This window comes from Polyodon spathula, chromosome 1, assembly GCF_017654505.1.
Source record: "Polyodon spathula isolate WHYD16114869_AA chromosome 1, ASM1765450v1, whole genome shotgun sequence".
Classification (NCBI taxonomy): Eukaryota; Metazoa; Chordata; class Actinopteri; order Acipenseriformes; family Polyodontidae; genus Polyodon; species Polyodon spathula.
The window spans coordinates 108329044-108348207 of record NC_054534.1 but is presented as its reverse complement, the minus strand read 5'-3'; the positions used below and the strand labels follow the sequence as shown (position 1 = coordinate 108348207).

At 43.2% G+C, this 19164-nt stretch overlaps 1 protein-coding gene across 1 annotated transcript in view; it reads left to right on the top strand.

Moving 5' to 3' along the window:
• The window catches only part of LOC121328888 (GDNF family receptor alpha-4-like), an 82614-nt gene that overhangs the window by 39139 nt on the left and 24311 nt on the right, over window positions 1-19164 (top strand). Inside the window, exons 4-5 of the mRNA XM_041274062.1 lie at window positions 342-422; window positions 1162-1507. Of these exons, the coding sequence (XP_041129996.1) occupies window positions 342-422; window positions 1162-1507 (427 nt within the window). The remainder of the gene's footprint in view (window positions 1-341; window positions 423-1161; window positions 1508-19164) is intronic.

Here is a 19164-nt window from a genome sequence, read left to right as displayed (position 1 = left end):
ACACATGTTTAATCACAGTTCTTGAGTACAATCTTTAATTGTGTGATTTAGAAGTGAATACAGGTATGTCACTTCTAAATCACAAGTTATATTGTAAACACTCAACAGTAAGTGTTGTCCTCTTCACTTTTCCAATCTGTCACTTAATATCTAACGAGCTTTCAGATGGTTCAGTGCATGGCAGATACTGTATTCAGATCCTGCTGTTAGTGCTATGCAGTTTATTTGCAGGTACTTCCTGAATTAAACAGTAACGTTCTGATAGAAGTGATAACACCAGTTTAAGGTTATCTTGTTTAGATTGACATGTGAAATGATATATGCTTTCTCTGCTCTTGTAGGAATGAACCTGGTAGAAAACTCTCCCTATGAACTAGTTGATAAGGGTTTTGACTATGTAAGGCTTGCCTCAATAGCTTCAGGTGAGTTTTTGTGTTGCAGGATGCAGTGATGTCTAATCTAGTTGCATGTACGGCATTAAACAATATGGGCATTCAAAGAAGGGTTCCTAACTTATTGTGTCTAAAGGCCGTAAGATTCTGATAGGTAATCCATCCCCTTTTTCAGCGTCCACTGAAATCAGACCTAACCCCAAAGCTAGTTTCAGTGGACTTTCTCCAGTGGCTCAGCTAGTCAAGGCACTGCAGTGTGGAGTGAGTCATGCAACATGAGCTTGCTGGTTCAAATCTCAGCTGAGTTGCCAATCTTGGAATTAGTAGAGACCCATGAGGACCTATAGGTCATTGCACTCCCACTGACAAGGGTGGAAAAATCCTCTGGCGTGGGATTTTATCTCCGTGCCACAGCCACCCCTACCAATCAGGCACCCTACCAGAGGGAGAGTAGTGAGGCTGAACTCTCCCCTCCAGAGCTCACCCACAAAGGTAAAACACTCACTAGTGCTCAATTAAGAAATACTTAAAGAAACTACACACATTAAATGACAAACCTAGACCTAGTCCTTTTCTTTTTCAATGTCTTCATTCAATATCTCAAGGGGTTCAGTAGCTTAGCAACATCTGCTACTTAGGTTCGCCAAGTGAAGCGAGGTTTGGAATAGATACAGGGTCACAGTATCAAGTTGTCATGCATATTGTTTAGTATTATACAGCTATTGTTTAACTGTGGTTATGTTGATATGTACTGCCTTCCCTCTCGTAGGCTCGGAGGTAGGCATGACGATGGTGAACCGCTGCCTGAACGCGGCCAAGGCCTGCAACGTGGACGAGACATGTCAGAAGCTGCGTACAGAGTACGTGTCAGCCTGCATCAAGCCCACGGTCAAGTCTGGGACCTGCAACCGGGCCAAGTGCAACAAGGCACTGCGCAAGTTCTTCGACCGTGTCCCGCCCGAGTACACTCACGAGCTGCTCTTCTGCCCCTGCACCGACACGGCCTGCGCAGAGCGCCGGAGACAGACCATCGTCCCCGCGTGCTCCTTCGACAGCAAGGAGAAGCCCAACTGCTTGACAATCCTCCAGTCCTGCAAGACTGACTATGTCTGCAGGTCAGTGAGGGGATTTCCTATGCAATACATCACTTCACATGCTGGGGTGCTGCGGGGCTGAGATTCATACATTAAACATCTGCAAAATATTGTTTACTGTGAATTAGCTGAGACAATTCAAACAGCCCACGGAGACAATATATATATATATATATATATATATATATATATATATATATATATATATATATATATATATATATATATATATTATCATCATCATCTTCAGCCTCTTTCAATCCACTGCTGGATGAAGGCCTCCCCAGGATTCTTCCACAAAAGCCTTTCTGCTGCATCCCTCATCCAAGTTGCTCCGGCATGTTTCCTAATTCCTAATTCTTGCCATCTTCCTGGAGGTCTTCTTCTTGGTCACTTTATATCTCTTGGGATCCAGTCTAGTATCTCCTTGGTCCAGCTATGGTCTGTTCTTCTTGCTACATGTCCAACCCACTGCCATTTCAGATTTTTCACTCTTATAATAACACTCTTATAATAACATTGCATACTTGTTATTCCCAGCATGCATCTTTACATACTCCGTTGTGTCATATGAAATTTTGGAATCCTTTTTGCTTTGACGGTCCAGGTTTTGCATTTGTAAGTTAACACTGGCAGCACGCATTGGTCAAAAACTTTCCTCTTGAGGCATAAGGGTAGTTTCCCTTTCAGAACCATGCTTAATCTTCAAAAGGCACTCCAGCCCATTTTTACTCTTCTGTTTATTTCGTACATTTGGTTCTTCATTGCCTAAACTAACTGTCTTAAGTATACATAGTTATTGACTTCTTCAAGCTTGATCCCATTAACTTAAATTGCCTGTAGAGTGGTATATTTATTGAACATGACTTGAGTCTTCTTCAGGTTCATTTTCAAACCCGCTTTGATGCTAGCCTCATGTAGTTCTTGTATTCTTGTTTGTAATTCTTCTCGGCATGTTGTAAATATGAGGATGTTGTCAGCAAATTGTAGGTTAAGAACATAAGAAAGTTTATAAACGAGAGGAGGACATTCGGCCCATCTTGCTCATTTGGTTGTTAGTAGCTTATTGATCCCAGAATTCATCAAGCAGCTTCTTGAAGGATCCCAGGGTGTCAGCTTCAACAACATTCCAGACCCTCACAATTCTCTGTGTAAAAAAGTGCATCCTATTTTCTGTTCTGAATGCCCCTTTGTCTAATCTCCATTTGTGACCCCTGGTCCTTGTTTCTTTATTCAGGTTTTGAATGTTTGAATTAGATCGCTGCGTAGTCTTCTTTGTTCAAGACTGAAGAGATTCAATTCTTTTAGCCTGTCTGCATATGACATGCCTTTTAAGCCCAGAATAATTCTGGTCGCTCTTCTTTGCATTCTTTCTAGAGCAGCAATATCTTTTTTATAGCGAGGTGACCAGAACTGAACACAATATTCAAGATGAGGTCTTACTAGTGCATTGTACAGTTTTAACATTATTTCCCTTGATTTAAATTCAACACTTTTCACAATGTATCCGAGCATCTTGTTCGCCTTTTTTATAGCATCCCCGCATTGTCTAGATGAAGACATTTCTGAGTCAACAAAAACTCCTAGGTCTTTTTCATAGATTCCTTCTCCAATTTCAGTATCTCCCATATGATATTTATAATGTACATTTTTATTTCCTGCGTGCAGTACCTTACACTTTTCTCTATTAAATGTCATTTGCCATGTGTCTGCCCAGTTCCGAATCTTGTCTAGATCATTTTGAATGACCTTTGCTGCTGCAACAGTGTTTGCCACTCCTCCAATTTTTGTGTCGTCTGCAAATTTAACAAGTTTGCTTACTATACCAGAATCTAAATCATTAATGTAGATTAGGAATAGCAGAGGACCTAATACTGATCCCTGTGGTACTCCACTGGTTACCACACTCCATTCTGAGGTTTCTCCTCTAATCAGTACTTTCTGTTTTCTACATGTTAATCACTCCCTAATGCATGTACATGCGTTTCCTTGAATCCCAACTGCGTTCAGTTTGAGAATTAATCTTTTGTGCGGGACTTTGTCAAAAGCTTTCTGGAAATCTAAATAAACCATGTCATATGCTTTGCAATTATCCATTATGGATGTTGCATCCTCAAAAAAAATCAAGCAAGTTAGTTAGACACGATCTCCTTTTCCAAAAACCATGTTGACTGTCTCCCAGGACCCTGTTACCATATAGGTAATTTTCCATTTTGGGTCTTATTATAGTTTCCATAAGTTTGCATATAATAGAAGTCAGGCTTACTGGTCTGTAGTTACCTGGTTCAGTTTTGTTTCCCTTTAGGTTATTCAAGTAGGCTCCATTGATCTTCAGCCCCTTATTTTCTATGTGTTCTAGGGTGGCCGTGAAGAGCTTTGGGGAAATTATATCTCCTTGTCAAACTCTTTATCTTGATTTTGTTGTTGTTTTTATGGAGTCTTACTGTGGATGTTGCATTCTTGTTTATGGTGCTGATCACGTCTCTGTACGCTTTCTCAATTCTTTGTTTTTTCAGAGAGCTTAATACAGATATTGTGTAAACAGAGTCAGGCTTTTTAATAGTCGATTAATCTCAAGCAAAGTGGTAGTTTGTACTCGTTGATGGTTTGAATTACCAACCGTACAACTTGAAGATGATCCATTGTGCTAAATCCACTCCTGAATCCTGCTTGCTCATTTGATTGCGCCCAGTCAAATTTATCTTGAAGTCTGTTGGTGAGTATCTTGGTTAACATTTTGTAGATTATAGGCAGTAAACTAATAGGTGTGTAGTTCTTGAGGTCTTTATGTTCTCATGTAAAGTATCACTGATGTGTTGCTCCAGTCGTTTGGCACTTTCTTTTGTTTAATACAATCTGTAGTAATATGCCACAGTATTTTTCTCAGTTCTTCACCAGCTTCTTTCACCATGTCAATCGTTATGCCGTCTCCTCTGGGTGCCTTTCCTGTCTTCATATGTTTGACAGCATGTTTCACTTCTTCTGGTAGAACATCTGAAACTTCTTCCTCAGGCTGCGTTTTTTTCGGTCTCATCTTCATGTTATCTTTTCATCTTGATATAATTTTTTGTAAAAGTCTGCGACTGTTTTCAAAATCTCTTTCAACAATTACTTGTGTCACTTCCTCATAGATTTTGTTTTGCAGATCTTGAAGAGGGCTGAATCTATTCTTCAGTTCTAGTTGAAACACCAGGCTTTCCTTCTGGAGCATTTCTACATTGATTGTGTTGGATTCCGTCATCATGAGATTTGGTCTGCCCAGTGCTGTGTTTAGGTGTATTTTGCATCTTGCAAGTCTGTGGTCACTTCCTGTGTTAAAGTTGTTCAGTACTGAGACATCTTGTAAGGCGTGCTTCTTGTTGGTGAGTATGTGGTCAATGTCATTCTTCACTCCATTGGGTCCTCTCCATGTTCATTTCCTGATGGGTTTCTTCTGGAAGAAGGTGTTCATGATGAAGAAGTTCTTGTTCTGTGCAAGTTCGACTAGTCTGTCGCTCCTCTCATTCCTCTCGCCATGTCCAATTTTGCCGACCGAATTCTCTTCTTGTTGCTGGGCTCCTATTTTGGCTGAAGTCACCAGTAATGAACTTATAGTGGCTCGTCCCATTTTCGTGTACAGTGGCTCTCAAAAGTATTCACCCCCCTTGGACTTTTCCACATTTTATTGTGTTACAACATGGAATCAAAATGTCATGAAAAGTTGTCACTGATCAACACAAAAAAGTCCATAATGTCAAAGTGAAAAATAAAATCTACAAATTGTTCTAATTTTATTACATATATAAAACAGAAAATAATTGATTGCATAAGTATTCACCCCCTTTACTATGACACACCTAAATAAGCTCTGGTGCAACCAATTGTCTTTAGAAGTCACATAATTAGTTGAATGGAGTCCACCTGTGTGCAATTAAGGTGTTTCACATGATTTCAGGTTAACTACACCTGTCTCTGGGAGGTCCCATAGTTGGTTAGTACATTTCCTAACAAAAACTACATCATGAAGATGAAGGAACATTAAAAGCAAATCTGGAATAAGGTTCTTCAAAAGCATCAATCAGGGGTAGGATATAAGAACATGTCAAAGGCATTGAATATCCCCCAGAGCACAGTAAAGACCATTATTAAGGAATGGAGAGAATATGGCACAACTGTGAATCTGTCTAGAACAGGCCATCCTCAAAAACTGAGCATCCGGGTGAGAAGGGCACTAGTCAGGGAGGCTACCAAGTGGCCTATGGCAACTCTAAAGGAGTTACAGTCTTCCACGGCTGAGCTGGGAGACACTGTGCATACGGCAACAACAGCCCGGGTGCTTTACAAAACTGACCTTTATGGGAGAGTGGCAAAAAGAATGCCATTGTTGAAAAAAACTCACATCAGACTCTGATGACCAAGTGGAGACTCTGAGACCAAGTGGAAGAAGATTCTGTGGTCTGATGAGACCAAAATAGAGCATTTTGGCCTCAACAGTAAGCGTTATGTTTGGCACAAGCCTAACACTGCACATCATCCTGAGAACACCATCCCTACCGTGAAGCATGGTGGTGGCAGCATCATGCTATGGGGATGCTTATCTGAGTCAGGGCCTGGAAAGTTCATGAAGATAGAGGGCAAAATGGATGCAGCAAAGTACAGAGAAATCCTGGAGGAAAACCTGTTGAAGTCTGCAAGAGACCGGGGACTTGAGAGTACAATACAATTCATCTTCCAGCAGAACAATGACCCCAAACATACAGCCAAAGCCACACTGGAGTGGCTTAAAAAAAAAAAGGTCAATGGAGTGGCCCAGTCAAAGCCCAGACCTCAATCCAATTGAGAATATGTGGAAAGAGTTCAAACAATCAATTAATCTTATAGCTCTTTTACCGGGGGTCACCACAAAGCGCTTTACATGATAAAAAAAAGGAGATAAAATCCCACGCCAGAGGATTTTTCCACCCTTGTCAGTGGAAGTGCAATGACCTATAGGTCCTCATGGGTCTCCAGCTATGCCAAGATTGGCAACTCACCTGAGAGTTGAACCAGCAAGCTCATGTTGCATGACTCACTCCACACTGCAGTGTACTCTAAACTTTTGCCCAATATTTCTAAGATAGTGTGGAAACACTTGCATATTCTACGTAATTCAGAAAAATTGAAAAAAGTGTTTCTTAAGGCCCCAGTTATAGCATTCAAAATAGAAGCTAATTTAGGTGATATTCTAGTTCACTGTAAACATAAAAGAATAATTGACAGAATAGGTTCTACAAATACTTGCACTAGTACATGTAAAGTTTGTAAATACATGGACAAAAGTAGAAATAATTAAACATAAGAACACCACATATCCACTAAAAACTAATACCTACTGTAAAAATAGCAATGTTGTTTATGGAATAGCCTGTGAAAAATGTGATAAAATAAAATATGCTGGAGAGACTGGAACAACTTTATATAAAAGAATTCAGAACTACCTTTCATTAATTAGAAATAAAAAAATGAATGAACCAATAGTACAGCACTTCACCAGTCAAGGACATGACATAAATGATATAAAGTTTGTAGTATTAGAACAGCTAAAATTAGATAATGCAATGTATAGAAGAATAAAAGAAAGTAAATGGATAAATAGACTGAACACAATTATGCCAGCGGGACTCAACAGAAAAGAATTAACTAATTCCAATAAATATATAGTAGTTAAAAAATAATTAAATAAACAAAATTAATTCAAAAGTTGTGCATGCTGATGTGCTGGGGAGACCATATCAAGGCTGATCCTAAGAGCCAGCATTGCATGATAATATAAATATAAGTTTATATAAAATAATGTTAATTAAAATTAATATAGATTTAAAGATATAAGTAAAAGTGATGTCACATATAGAACACCATTACATCATGTAAGAATAAATCATGGATTTGAATATAAACAATAACAAGTAGTTGTCATGCCGTCAAACACCTATAAATACCTCCAATGTTTTGATTCAAACACAGGCTCCCTTGAGAAAGATATGTACAACATATCGAAACGTTGGGCAGCTGGCTCTTTGAGCTAATATATATATATATATATATATATATATATATATATATATATATATATATATATATATATATAATCAGCAAATAAAACACACATAGAAAATAAATAAATAAACATTGCTGTTCACCAAAGGTCCCCATCCAACTTAATCGAGCTTGAGCAATTTTTCAAAGAAAAATGGGCAAAAATTGTAGTGTCCAGATGTGCAAAACTGGTAGAAACTTATTCAAATAGACTCATGGCTGTAATTGCTGCTAATGGTGCCTCTACCAAATATTGACTCAAAGGGATGAATACTTATGCAATCAATTATTTTCTGTTTTGTAGATTTTATTTTTCACTTTGACATTATGGACTTTTTTTGTGTTGATCAGTGGCAAAAACTCCTAATTAAATCCATTTTGATTCCATGTTGTAACACAATAAAATGTGGAAACTTGTTGTTGGTGCATATACTTGGATGACCTGAAGTTCATACTTCCTTGAAACGTTCACTATCAGTCTTGTGAACCTCTTTGACGCTCTGTCAATCTCTACTACGTTATTCTTGATTCTCTTGTGGACAATTAATCCAACGCCTCCTGTTCGTCAATCGGTAGTGCCTCGGTAGAAGAGAAGATGTCCACTCTTGAGTTCTAGCAGTCCTTCATCTTTTCGCCATTCTTCAATTAGTCCTACAATGTCCCACTTGATTCTTCCAAGTTCTTCTTCCAACTCTTGAAGTCTTGCTTCACCTGAAAAAGATCACAGTTGTACGTGGCCAGGGTTAGTGTTCTGTGGCAGCCTAAAATCGTAACCCAGTGATTCTTAGCACCCTCTGCCTTCATGCCTAACAGTCCACTGCCTTAGTTGGCAGCAATCCAGCCTCCGGGGAATGAGGGCCATGTTTTTGTCTGTGCTTTCATCGTGGGGGAGTTAGCCAAAACTCACCACGCTGGCCAGGCAGGTTGGCGAGTGCCCATTCCACTTTGGCCAAGTATGTTACTCAAGCTTTCACAGCATGGTTGAACCTGCCAGAGTCAGGGGACCCCGCTGTACTTCATATTGAGAACCCGTCGTCACCCTCTTGCCACTTTGAATCAGTAGAAATTGCCACAGTCACATGTTTAATTGTATAATTGTTCAAATTGTTTTATTGATTCATTGTTTTATCAGAATCACCTGGCACTAATTTAATGAGGGACACCTACCTGATAATTGGACAGGCAGGTATATAAACAAGGTGAAATGTTTGTTAGGCTGTCTATGATCAAGCTAAGGCCTGGAGGAAGCATGTGGGGGGAGAGACCTGACATAAGGTATTGTGATAGTGCTGTAAGATATTGTGGTAGTGCTGTAAGGTATTGTGATAGTGCTGTAAGATATTGTGGTAGTGCTGTAAGGTATTGTGATAGTGCTGTAAGATATTGTGGTAGTGCTGTTCCGGATCAGTGACAGCTGGTGACAGCTCTGGAATGTATTAGCCGTCTAGTGAACGCACTCAACAATAGACAGTACAAAGAAACACTTACTGTTTATTTCACCAATAGTACAGGTCCTTCCATGTCAATAACACAACCAAAAACAAAGGAACAGATTACATTGCTTCAACCCCTATTTATGCTGTCACTCATGACCCCTTGGTAGACAATTGCAGATGCTTTTTATGCTCTGCAGCTACCACATCATTTGCCCTCTGGGTCACTGAGTTAGTGTACTGAAGGTCTGTCTCTTTTCTACATGACCGACTTCCTTTTAACCCTCAGAACGAAGTGTCAGGTCACATAGTCAGAGTATTCGGTTCCCGTTAATTAGCACCCTCGCAGTTGGAGAGGGACATTTACCACCAAGAATCATTGTCTCTCTGTCACAGTACGACTCAATCAAAGATGCAAGTGAACAATGCTTTGCATAATCTCTGGGGGCACCACCTTCAGCTAGCAGCGATGATGTTATTATCATTTCAACAAAAAAAAACAATGATATAAGAAATCAGATTTCTAATACGCCACTTGGGACTCGGTGCTCGATGTCGACGCTATACGCTCGATGCTTGGCGCTCTGACTCCATGTGCTCGACGCTCTGCACCTCGACGCCACGTGCTCGACGCTCGGCGCCTCGACGCTACGCGCTCGGCACTTCAACGCTCGGCGCTTCGATGCCACGCACTCAACGCTCAGCGCCTCGATGCTATGCACTCACCGCTTCGACGCTCGGCGCTTCGACGCCACGTGCTCGACGCTCGCCGCCTCGATGCTACGCGCTCGGCGCTTCGACGCTCGACGCTCGGCTCTTCGCTGCCACACGCTCGACGCACGACACCTTGACGTTATACTCTCGACGCATCGGCGCTCTGCCGCTAGCTGTTCGAGGTTCTCAACTTGACACTTGCCGTTCGGTCAATGTTTACAGTGCCGTGCTCGCACAAGATGTCAGTCTTTCACCGGTGCACATCCTGCCAGGCTAAGCTGCCTGCCAGTGACCCTCACAAGGAGTGCGTGGCATGTCTCTGGCCAGAGCACGCCGCATCTGCGCTGGCGGATAGGGCTTTTTGCAGTCTCTGTGCTGTCTTTCAGACATGCACCCTTCGACAAAGGGCCAAGAAGTCAGTGGGTGGGCACTCCCCTTCACCGGGATCTTCACACACTGTCTCAGCCCCGTCGTCATCCACTGCGACGCCGCCAGAGAGACTGCAGCTCTACACGAGCCCGGCATCCCAGATCTCAGCTGGTCAGAGGTCCCCCACCAGACGCGCTCGGGCTAACAGCCCCTCCTCTTCTAGGGCACACCCTCGTCGAGAGTCTAGGTCGTTCTCCAGGTCGTCTCGTCATAGGGAATGCTCTCGTTCCCCTCGTCGAGACAGGCGGCACTCAGACAAGTCTGAGGTGGCGGAATTAACCTCCAAGATGACTCAGTTCATGGAGGTCATGATGGGACAGCAGTCCCTGCTTATGTCTTTGGCTACTGCAGTGCCTCGAGCCCCAGAGCAGCCCACTGGACCTGTCTCCAGCCAACCAGTGGCCCCCCCACAACCTCTATCGGACGTTTCCCTTCTGATACAGCCACAGCAGGACTGGGATATAGATGCCGTCTCCAGAGATGCTTCTGACATCCTGGAAGGGGACAGTGTAGAGGCTGAGGTAGTCTCCCACCACTCGGACCAGGATGCTGAGCCCGAGCCAATGGACACTGACAACCCTATGTGGTCTGTGGTTGATAGATCAACCCACCACTTGGGTATTGATTCGCCCCAGACAGAGCTTCCACGGCGATTTCTGTTTGAGTCGCCTTCGGCCCAGTCCCGTCAGTCCAGGATGCTCCCAGCATTCCCGGACTTTGTTAAAGAGGTGCAGTCTACTTGGGGGGGGCTCCGGCCTCTGCTCCTGCGATGTCTCGCAAGGCTTCGGCCTTTACTATGCAGGGGGCCAGCAAGGCTGGCCTAGCGTCCTTTCCACCGGTGGACGCTACATTCGCCACGTTGGTGAAAACGCCAACACTGTCTGGGCTTACTAAGGACCCAGCGTGTCCTAATAAACAGTGCAGGACCACCGAGATACATCCAAAGAAAGGGTATTCTGCGGCCACGGAGGCAGTCAGACTGTCTAACGTAGCCAGTCTACTGACAGTCTACCAGGCAGCACTAATTAGATACCTTCAGGAGTGCCCTTCTGCGGCCCTCAGAAGCGAGCTAGGCACGGTCAGCCAGCTGCTGGTAAGGTTAGCCCAGCTCAACGCGCAGGCTCAGGGCAGGAGCATTGCTTCAATGGTGGTGGCCAGAAGACAGCTCTGGCTCTTGCAGACGAGAGTGCAGGAGCCTGACAAGGCCCCCTTGCTAGATGCTCCAATCACTCCCGGACACACGTTTGGTCCAGCAGTAGAGGAGATGCTACAACGCTCCGTCAAAGCACGAGAGGCGTCGCAGAAAATGGCCAAGATGTGGCCAAACAAACAGTTCCAGCCGAAGCAGCCCCAGGGACAGCCCTGGCGCAAGGCACCGCCACAGCATCAGGCGCAACCACTGGGTGGAGAGAATGCCCCCACAGGTCTATCAGTGTGGCTTGGGGTTACACAACTGCGGCACATAATATGGCGCCCTAGCGGAGGTGGCAGGTCACGTCCTCGTGGCTCCCTATACTGTTCCACAGATCCAGTTCTGGCAACAATGCGCCAATGACATCTGGGTGCACAAGACCATTTCCACCGGGTACACCCTTCAGTTCTGGTTAAAGCCTCCCCCCTTCAGGGGGGTGGTCGTAACTGTAGTAAAGGACTCGGTTCAGTCCTCAGCTCTGAATGCAGAGATACAGGCACTGCTCAGGAAGCGTGCCATTCAACAAGTAGACCCTGCTCTGGTCGACCAGGGGTTCTATTCCAAATACTTCCTAGTGCCCAAAAAGGACGGCGGGTTCCGCCCTATTTTAGATCTGCGAGCACTGAACAGATACCTACGGCGGTTATCGTTCAGGATGCTTACGCACAGGCACATCATCCAGTCAGTCCGACACGGCGACTGGTTTACCACCGTAGATCTGAAGGATGCGTACTTTCACGTTCCCATCTGCCCAGGTCACAGGAAGTATCTGCGTTTCGCAATCCAGAGCAGGGTGTACGAGTTTTGTGTCCTCCCATTCGGTCTGTCTCTAGCTCCTCTAACCTTTTCAAAATGTATGGAAGCCATTTTAGCCCCTTTGTGGGCTCAAGGTGTCCGACTGCTGAACTATCTGGACGACTGGCTTGTCTGCGTGCAGTCAAAGGAGCAGCTGGCACAGCACACAGTGATGGTTACAAACCATCTTCAGCAGCTGGGTCTGAAGGTCAATGCCTCGTGCCAAGCCAACAGACCGAGTTCGTGGGGTTGCATCTGGACTCAGTGTCCATGGAAGCGACCCTGTTGACAAGAAAGAGTTGCCTCGCTGGAACGGTGTCTATCCCTGTTCAGGTTGAGAGAAACAATCAGCATGGAGCTGTGTCAGCACATGCTGGGGCTGATGGCTGCCGCCTCACAAGCCCTTCCCTTGGGCTTATTACACCAGAGACATAATACAAAAATACAAAAAAAGTAATACAAAAATGACTACAAAATATTTAGAAGTTAGTAGTTTTTCGAGATCTACGATTATACTGTAATTACAGTAAATAAATAAATAACATGCTGTAAATACAGTATAATCGTAAATTTCGAAAAACTTCTCATTTCTAAATTTTTTGTAGTCATTTTTGTATTACTCTAGTATAAATACATGTTAATTTGGATTCATATGTTGTTTTTTTCTGACTTTATGTGAACGAAAAGACACAAATTCACCCGTTTTCTCATTGGAAATAGTGATATTTTTAAATTTGCCTGTCCTGGTCACAAAAGCAAAGTTTGTGGGGAATAATAGCCATTTTTTATACTTTTAAGGCATAAGCAATTAGGAAATAACACTTACTACCCAGGAACAAAAATTGCTTTATATAGTGTAATCACAGTATTCCGTATATGTGAAATACATCAGTTCCACCATCACAAGTTAAAGGTTTTTTTTGGTTTTTTTGAAAGCATAGAATCAAAAGTTCAAGTTAAAGAATATTGGCTCCTGCAAAGTTATGAAAGTGAGATTTTCACATGTGTGTAGAAATAATAGAGCAAGAATTAGGAAATTAAAGGCTAACAAGTACCCCACTGTCAAATTGCACGAATATAGAAACACATCTACGGGCTAAACTCCAGGGTGTCAATCTTTGGAATTAAAAAGCTTAAAATTGAAAGCACACTTCTGTGAAACTCATTAGGCAGAGCTACCAAAAGAACCATACTGTGCCTTTCAATTTATTATTAGGCTTCCAAGCAAGACTTGGGAAGCCTATTGTTATTGTTAAAGTCTTTTTTTCTTGGGAACCGGTGAAGTGATTGATCTGACACTTGGCATATATCATCAGCATCCAAACCCACATAAAGTTTGCAAAGCAGAAGTTGCTGTGATAAATTTTAATGTCAAAATAGCTACCACAAATCTTATTGAAACACTCCCCTAACATCAAACTGTTGCTGTTTGAAAACCGTTTGACCAACAAACTCCAAACTTAGTAGTTATTGTCCCAGTAACAATGGAATACAAATATGTCAAAATGGTTATGTTTTATAAAACAAGATGGCTGCCAGATGTACGTTTACATCTGAAATTTAAAACTGCCTCAGTTGATAAACGGTTTACTTGACTAACTCCAAACTTTACAAGCATCATCCTTGACACTGTAGCAATACAACTGACTTTTAAGAAATTGATGTTAAAAAGAAATGGCCGTATGACACGTTTCTTCTTGAAACCTCACAAAATCTTCTTCTTTGGAACTGTTGAAGTTATTGATCTGACACTTGGCAGATATTGTCACCATCCCAACCTGCTTGCAAACCTGAAGTTGCTGTGATACAATTCAATAGTAAAATGGCTGCCACAAATTTCACCGAAATGCACCTTTAACAGCAGCTTTTATTTGAAAACCGTTTGACCAACAGACTCCAAGGTATCGTTTCGGTGACAACGGAATACAAATATGTTAAAATGGCTATGTTTCGTGAAACAATATGGCTGCCACTCCTACATTTTCTTCTTATATATAAAACTGCTTCAGTTTAAAAATGGTTCACTTGATTAACTCCAAACTTGAAAATCATAGTGACATAAAATTTACATTTTCAAAAATGGCATTTGTGCGATAAACAAGATGGCTACCTGATGCATTTTTGAAAAAAAAACTATCAAAATCTTTTTCTGTGGAACTGTTGAATTGCTGATTTTAAACTTGGCATATTGAGAACTAAACATGCTTAGACGGGTACTGATACTGTGGCTTGGGAGCCATAAAACTGCCTGGCAGCTCTAGTTACAATTATTTTACCCCTCACAGGCTTAACATAAAGCACTTTTTAATGTGATTAACTCCCATCTGTCTTTACAAGTCAAACACAGAGCAGTGGGTGTTGATATGCTGCACAGGTGCGCAGATTTAATAACAACACACCAGAATGGTAACCCTAGTACTGGATTGAATAAAGAAAAGAAAAGAAAAGAAAGCTACAAATAAAAGTTTGCAAAAAGATGACGATCGCTAGTCCCACTAATAGGAATGTCCGGCTCCAGAAGCCTACTGCATGACTAACGCTCACCATACAATAATAAGAAAAAAAAAAAATAGCAAATATGTTAAATGATTACTTTTCACAAGTTTTTACAAAGGAAGATACTGACAACATGCCCCACATGTCATCCAGTTCCTATCCAGTTTTAAATAACTTTAGCATAACTGAGGCAGAAGTGTTAAAGGGACTAGGAGCTCTTAAAATAAACAAATCCCCTGGGCCGGATGAGCTCCCCCCTAGTACTCAAAGAAATGAAAGAAGTAATTTACAAACCGCTAACCAAGATCATGCAGCAGTCTCTTGACACAGGGGTGGTACCGACAGACTGGAAAATTGCAAACGTAATACCGATCCACAAAAAGGGAAACAAAACTGAACCAGGTAACTACAGACCAGTAAGCCTGACTTCTATTATATGCAAACTTATGGAAACTATAATAAGATCCAAAATGGAAAATTACCTATATGGTAACAGGGTACTGGGAGACAGTCAACATGGTTTTAGGAAAGGGAGATCGTGCCTAACTAACTTGCTTGATTTTTTTGAGGATGCAACATCGATAATGGATAATTGCAAAGCATATGACATGGTTTATTTAGATTTCCAGAAAGCTTTTGACAAAGTCCCGCACAAAAGATTAATTCTCAAACTGAACGCAGTTGGGATTCAAGGAAACGCATGTACATGGATTAGGGAGTGGTTAACATGTAGAAAACAGAAAGTACTGATTAGAGGAAAAACCTCAGAATGGAGTGTGGTAACCAGCGGTGTACCACAGGGATCAGTATTAGGTCCTCTGCTATTCCTAATCTACATTAATGATTTAGATTCTGGTATAGTAAGCAAACTTGTTAAATTTGCAGACGACACAAAAATATAGGAGGAGTGGCAAACACTGTTGCAGCAGCAAAGGTCATTCAAAATGATCTAGACAAGATTCAGAACTGGGCAGACACATGGCAAATGACATTTAATAGAGAAAAGTGTAAGGTACTGCACGCAGGAAATAAAAATGTACATTATAAATATCATATGGGAGATATTGAAATTGGAGAAGGAATCTATGAAAAAGACCTAGGAGTTTTTGTTGACTCAGAAATGTCTTCATCTAGGCAATGTGGGGAAGCTATAAAAAAGGCTAACAAGATGCTCGGATACATTGTGAAAAGTGTTGAATTTAAATCAAGGGAAGTAATGTTAAAACTGTACAATGCACTTGTAAGACCTCATCTTGAATATTGTGTGCAGTTCTGGTCACCTCGCTATAAAAAAGATATTGCTGCTCTAGAAAGAGTGCAAAGAAGAGCGACCAGAATTATTCCGGGCTTAAAAGGCATGTCATATGCAGACAGGCTAAAAGAATTGAATCTGTTCAGTCTTGAACAAAGAAGACTACGTGGCGACCTAATTCAAGCATTCAAAATTCTAAAAGGTATTGACAGTGTCGACCCAAGGGACTTTTTCAGCCTGAAAAATGAAACAAGGACCAGGGGTCACAAATGGAGTTTAGAAAAAGGGGCATTCAGAACAGAAAATAGGAGACACTTTTTTACACAGAGAATTGTGAGGGTCTGGAATCAACTCCCCAGTAATGTTGTTGAAGCTGACACCCTGGGATCCTTCAAGAAGCTGCTTGATGAGATTTTGGGATCAATAAGCTACTAACAACCAAACGAGCAAGATGGGCCGAATGGCCTCCTCTCGTTTGTAAACTTTCTTATGTTCTTATGTTCTAATACACATCCTCCCCCTCAGAACGGTCCCACCGGTCAGCTTGATATCTACAAATGAATCCTCTTCTGTTTGGGGGGTGGGTCCATGGGTGGGTTGCTGACGTCTCCGGTGCCACCTCAAAAGGGCCTGAGAAACTGCGACAGGGGACCTGGCTAGCGTGGACTAGGGACCTGGCTGGCGTGGACAGGGCAATCGGAGCGCAGACTGATGATCCGTTTCGACCCATCACCCCTCACCGGCTGTCAGGACGGTAGCTCCTCGTCCTCTGGATGTTTCATCCACGACTCCAGTTACTTCCTCAGCAGTGCCTCCAGTGGCTGCTGATCATCAGCTGGTTCTTCTAACTGCACATGCTGGCAGCCAACTGCTCTGTGTCTGTCCTGCCCTGACTCAGCAGGGCCAGTGACGCCCACTCTGACACCACATGTAAAAGGGGATCACTGAATAATAAAGAGTCAGACACAGAGCAATGGGTGTTGACAGACCGCACAGGCACGCAGATTTAATAACACAGACACCAACGCTAGGGTACCAAAGCTAAAAATAAAAGTTTTCCCACAGATGGCGAGTGCTATTCCCACTAAAAGGAATGTCCAGCTCCATGAACCAAACAGCAGCAGCGTGGAGACCGGCTCAGTGGAGAGCGGCTCAGTGGAGTGCGGCAGCATGGGGAGTGGCAGAGTGGGGAGTGGCAGCGTGGAGAGTGACAGCGTGGGGAGTGGCAGCGTGGAGAGCAGCAGTGTGGGGAACAGCTGCGTGGAGCTTGGCAGCGTGGGGAGCGGTAGCGTGGAGAGCAGCAGAGTGGAAGAGTGGAGAGCAGCAGCGTGGGGAACAGCTGCGTGGGGAATGGGGAGCGGCAGCGTGGGGAACAGCTGCATGGGGAACGGCTGCATGGGGAACGGCTGCGTGGAGAGCGGCAGAGTGGAAGAGTGGAGAGCGGCAGCGTGGAGAGGTGCAGCGTGGGGAATTGTTGCATGGGGAACAGCTGCGTGGAGAGCAGCAGAGTGGAAGAGTGGAGAGCGGCAGCATGGAGAGCTGCAGCGAAGGGTGTGGCTGCATGGAGAGTGGCTGCATGGGGAACAGCTGTTTGGAGAGTGGCTCAGTGGAGAGTGGCAGCATGGGGAGTTGCAGCGTGGGGTGTGGCTGCGTGGAGAGCGGCTGCATGAGGAGCGGCAGCATGGGGTGCTGCTGTATGGGGAGCGGCAGCATGGAGAGTGGCAGCGTGGAGAGTGGCAGCGTGAGGAGCGGCAGTGTGGGGAGAGGCAGCGTGGGGAAAAGCAGCGTGGGGAGCAGCTGCATGGGGAGTGGCAGCATGGAGTGGCAGCATGGAGAGCAGCAGTGTGACGTGCAGCAGCGTGGGGAGCTCAGGAATGGGGTGTGGCTGCGTGGAGAGCGGCAGCGTGAAGAGTGGCAGCGTGGGGAGCGGCTGCATGGAGAGGGAGAGCAAAATTATAGATGAAGAAAAAAAATTGCAAATAGTGCGCGAATATATAGTAAAAAGTGCAGAATTTAAATCAAGGGAAGTGATGTTAAAACTGTACAATGCATTAGTAAGACCTCCTCTAGAATATTGTGTTCAGTTCTGGTCACCTTGCTACAAAAAAAGGATATTGCTGCTTAGAAAGAGTGCAAAGAAGAGCAACCAGAATTATTCTGGGTTTAAAAGGCATGTCAAATGCAGACAGGCTAAAAGAACTGAATCTATTCAATCTTGAACAAAGAAGACCATGAGGAGATCTGATTCAAGAATTCAAAATTCTAAAAGATTTTGAGAATGTCGACCCAGGGGGACTTTTTCGACCTGAAAAATGAAACAAGGACCAGGGGTCACAAATGGAGATTAGATAAAGGGGCATTCAGAATAGAAAATAGGAGGAACTTTTTTTTTTACATAGGGAATTATGGGAGTCTGGAACCAACTCCCCCGTAATGTTGTTGAAGCCATCACACTGGGGTCTTTCAAGAAGCTGGGATCAATAAGCTATTAACAACCAAATGAGAGCTAACTTTATTATATTCTTATGACTAACCCTTGCTATACATAGCTTGGGATTCAATCCCCTAAATTAACCTCCCGGTGACTCCTGCTCCTTTGGGCGGTTGGGCAGTGCCTACGGAATCTGCCTGGAAGTGAACAGATTTCATGCATCAGTTCTCCGGTTCTTTCCCCCTGCAGTGGCCGCTCTCCTCCGTGAAAATACAGGAGCTCTGCGCAGCTCACGTCTGTGTGTCTATGGCCTTGCAATAGCATCCAACTCTGGCGCTGCTGCGTTCTTAAACAGGTGTAGGCTTCCCGGGCAAGCCCTCCCAGCCAATCAAGTTTAAATCCCGTTTACTAGCAGAGCACAAATGAAAAAGCAACAGGGTCTTCCCATTCACACACTCATTCTTATTACTCCATTGTTGAAGTGTCAGAGTTCATCCTCAGGATCATTACAATATGAGTACATTGCATTCCACAGTCCCTTCAAACTATTCTCAGACATGCAGTGCAGTACCAAATATACCCAAAAAAACAAAACGTGGGGGCTGATCATTTTACAGCCATGCATCATAATCACAAGAGTAACTGTATCCTTCGGGATAAAATCTTACTATTTTCAGACATGAAATATGCTTTAAAAAAATCAGGAATAAGAAAATCTGCAAATCATGGCTGTGAGAGATGTTCTTCTATGCTACAAATATAGATCTTCTGAGTTCTGCCGACTTCTTGATACAGACTGTTGACTGTGACACGGTTCAACTTGTATTAACAATGTACATAATTTTTTTTCTGATATATTTATTTCAGTTTTACACAAAAATT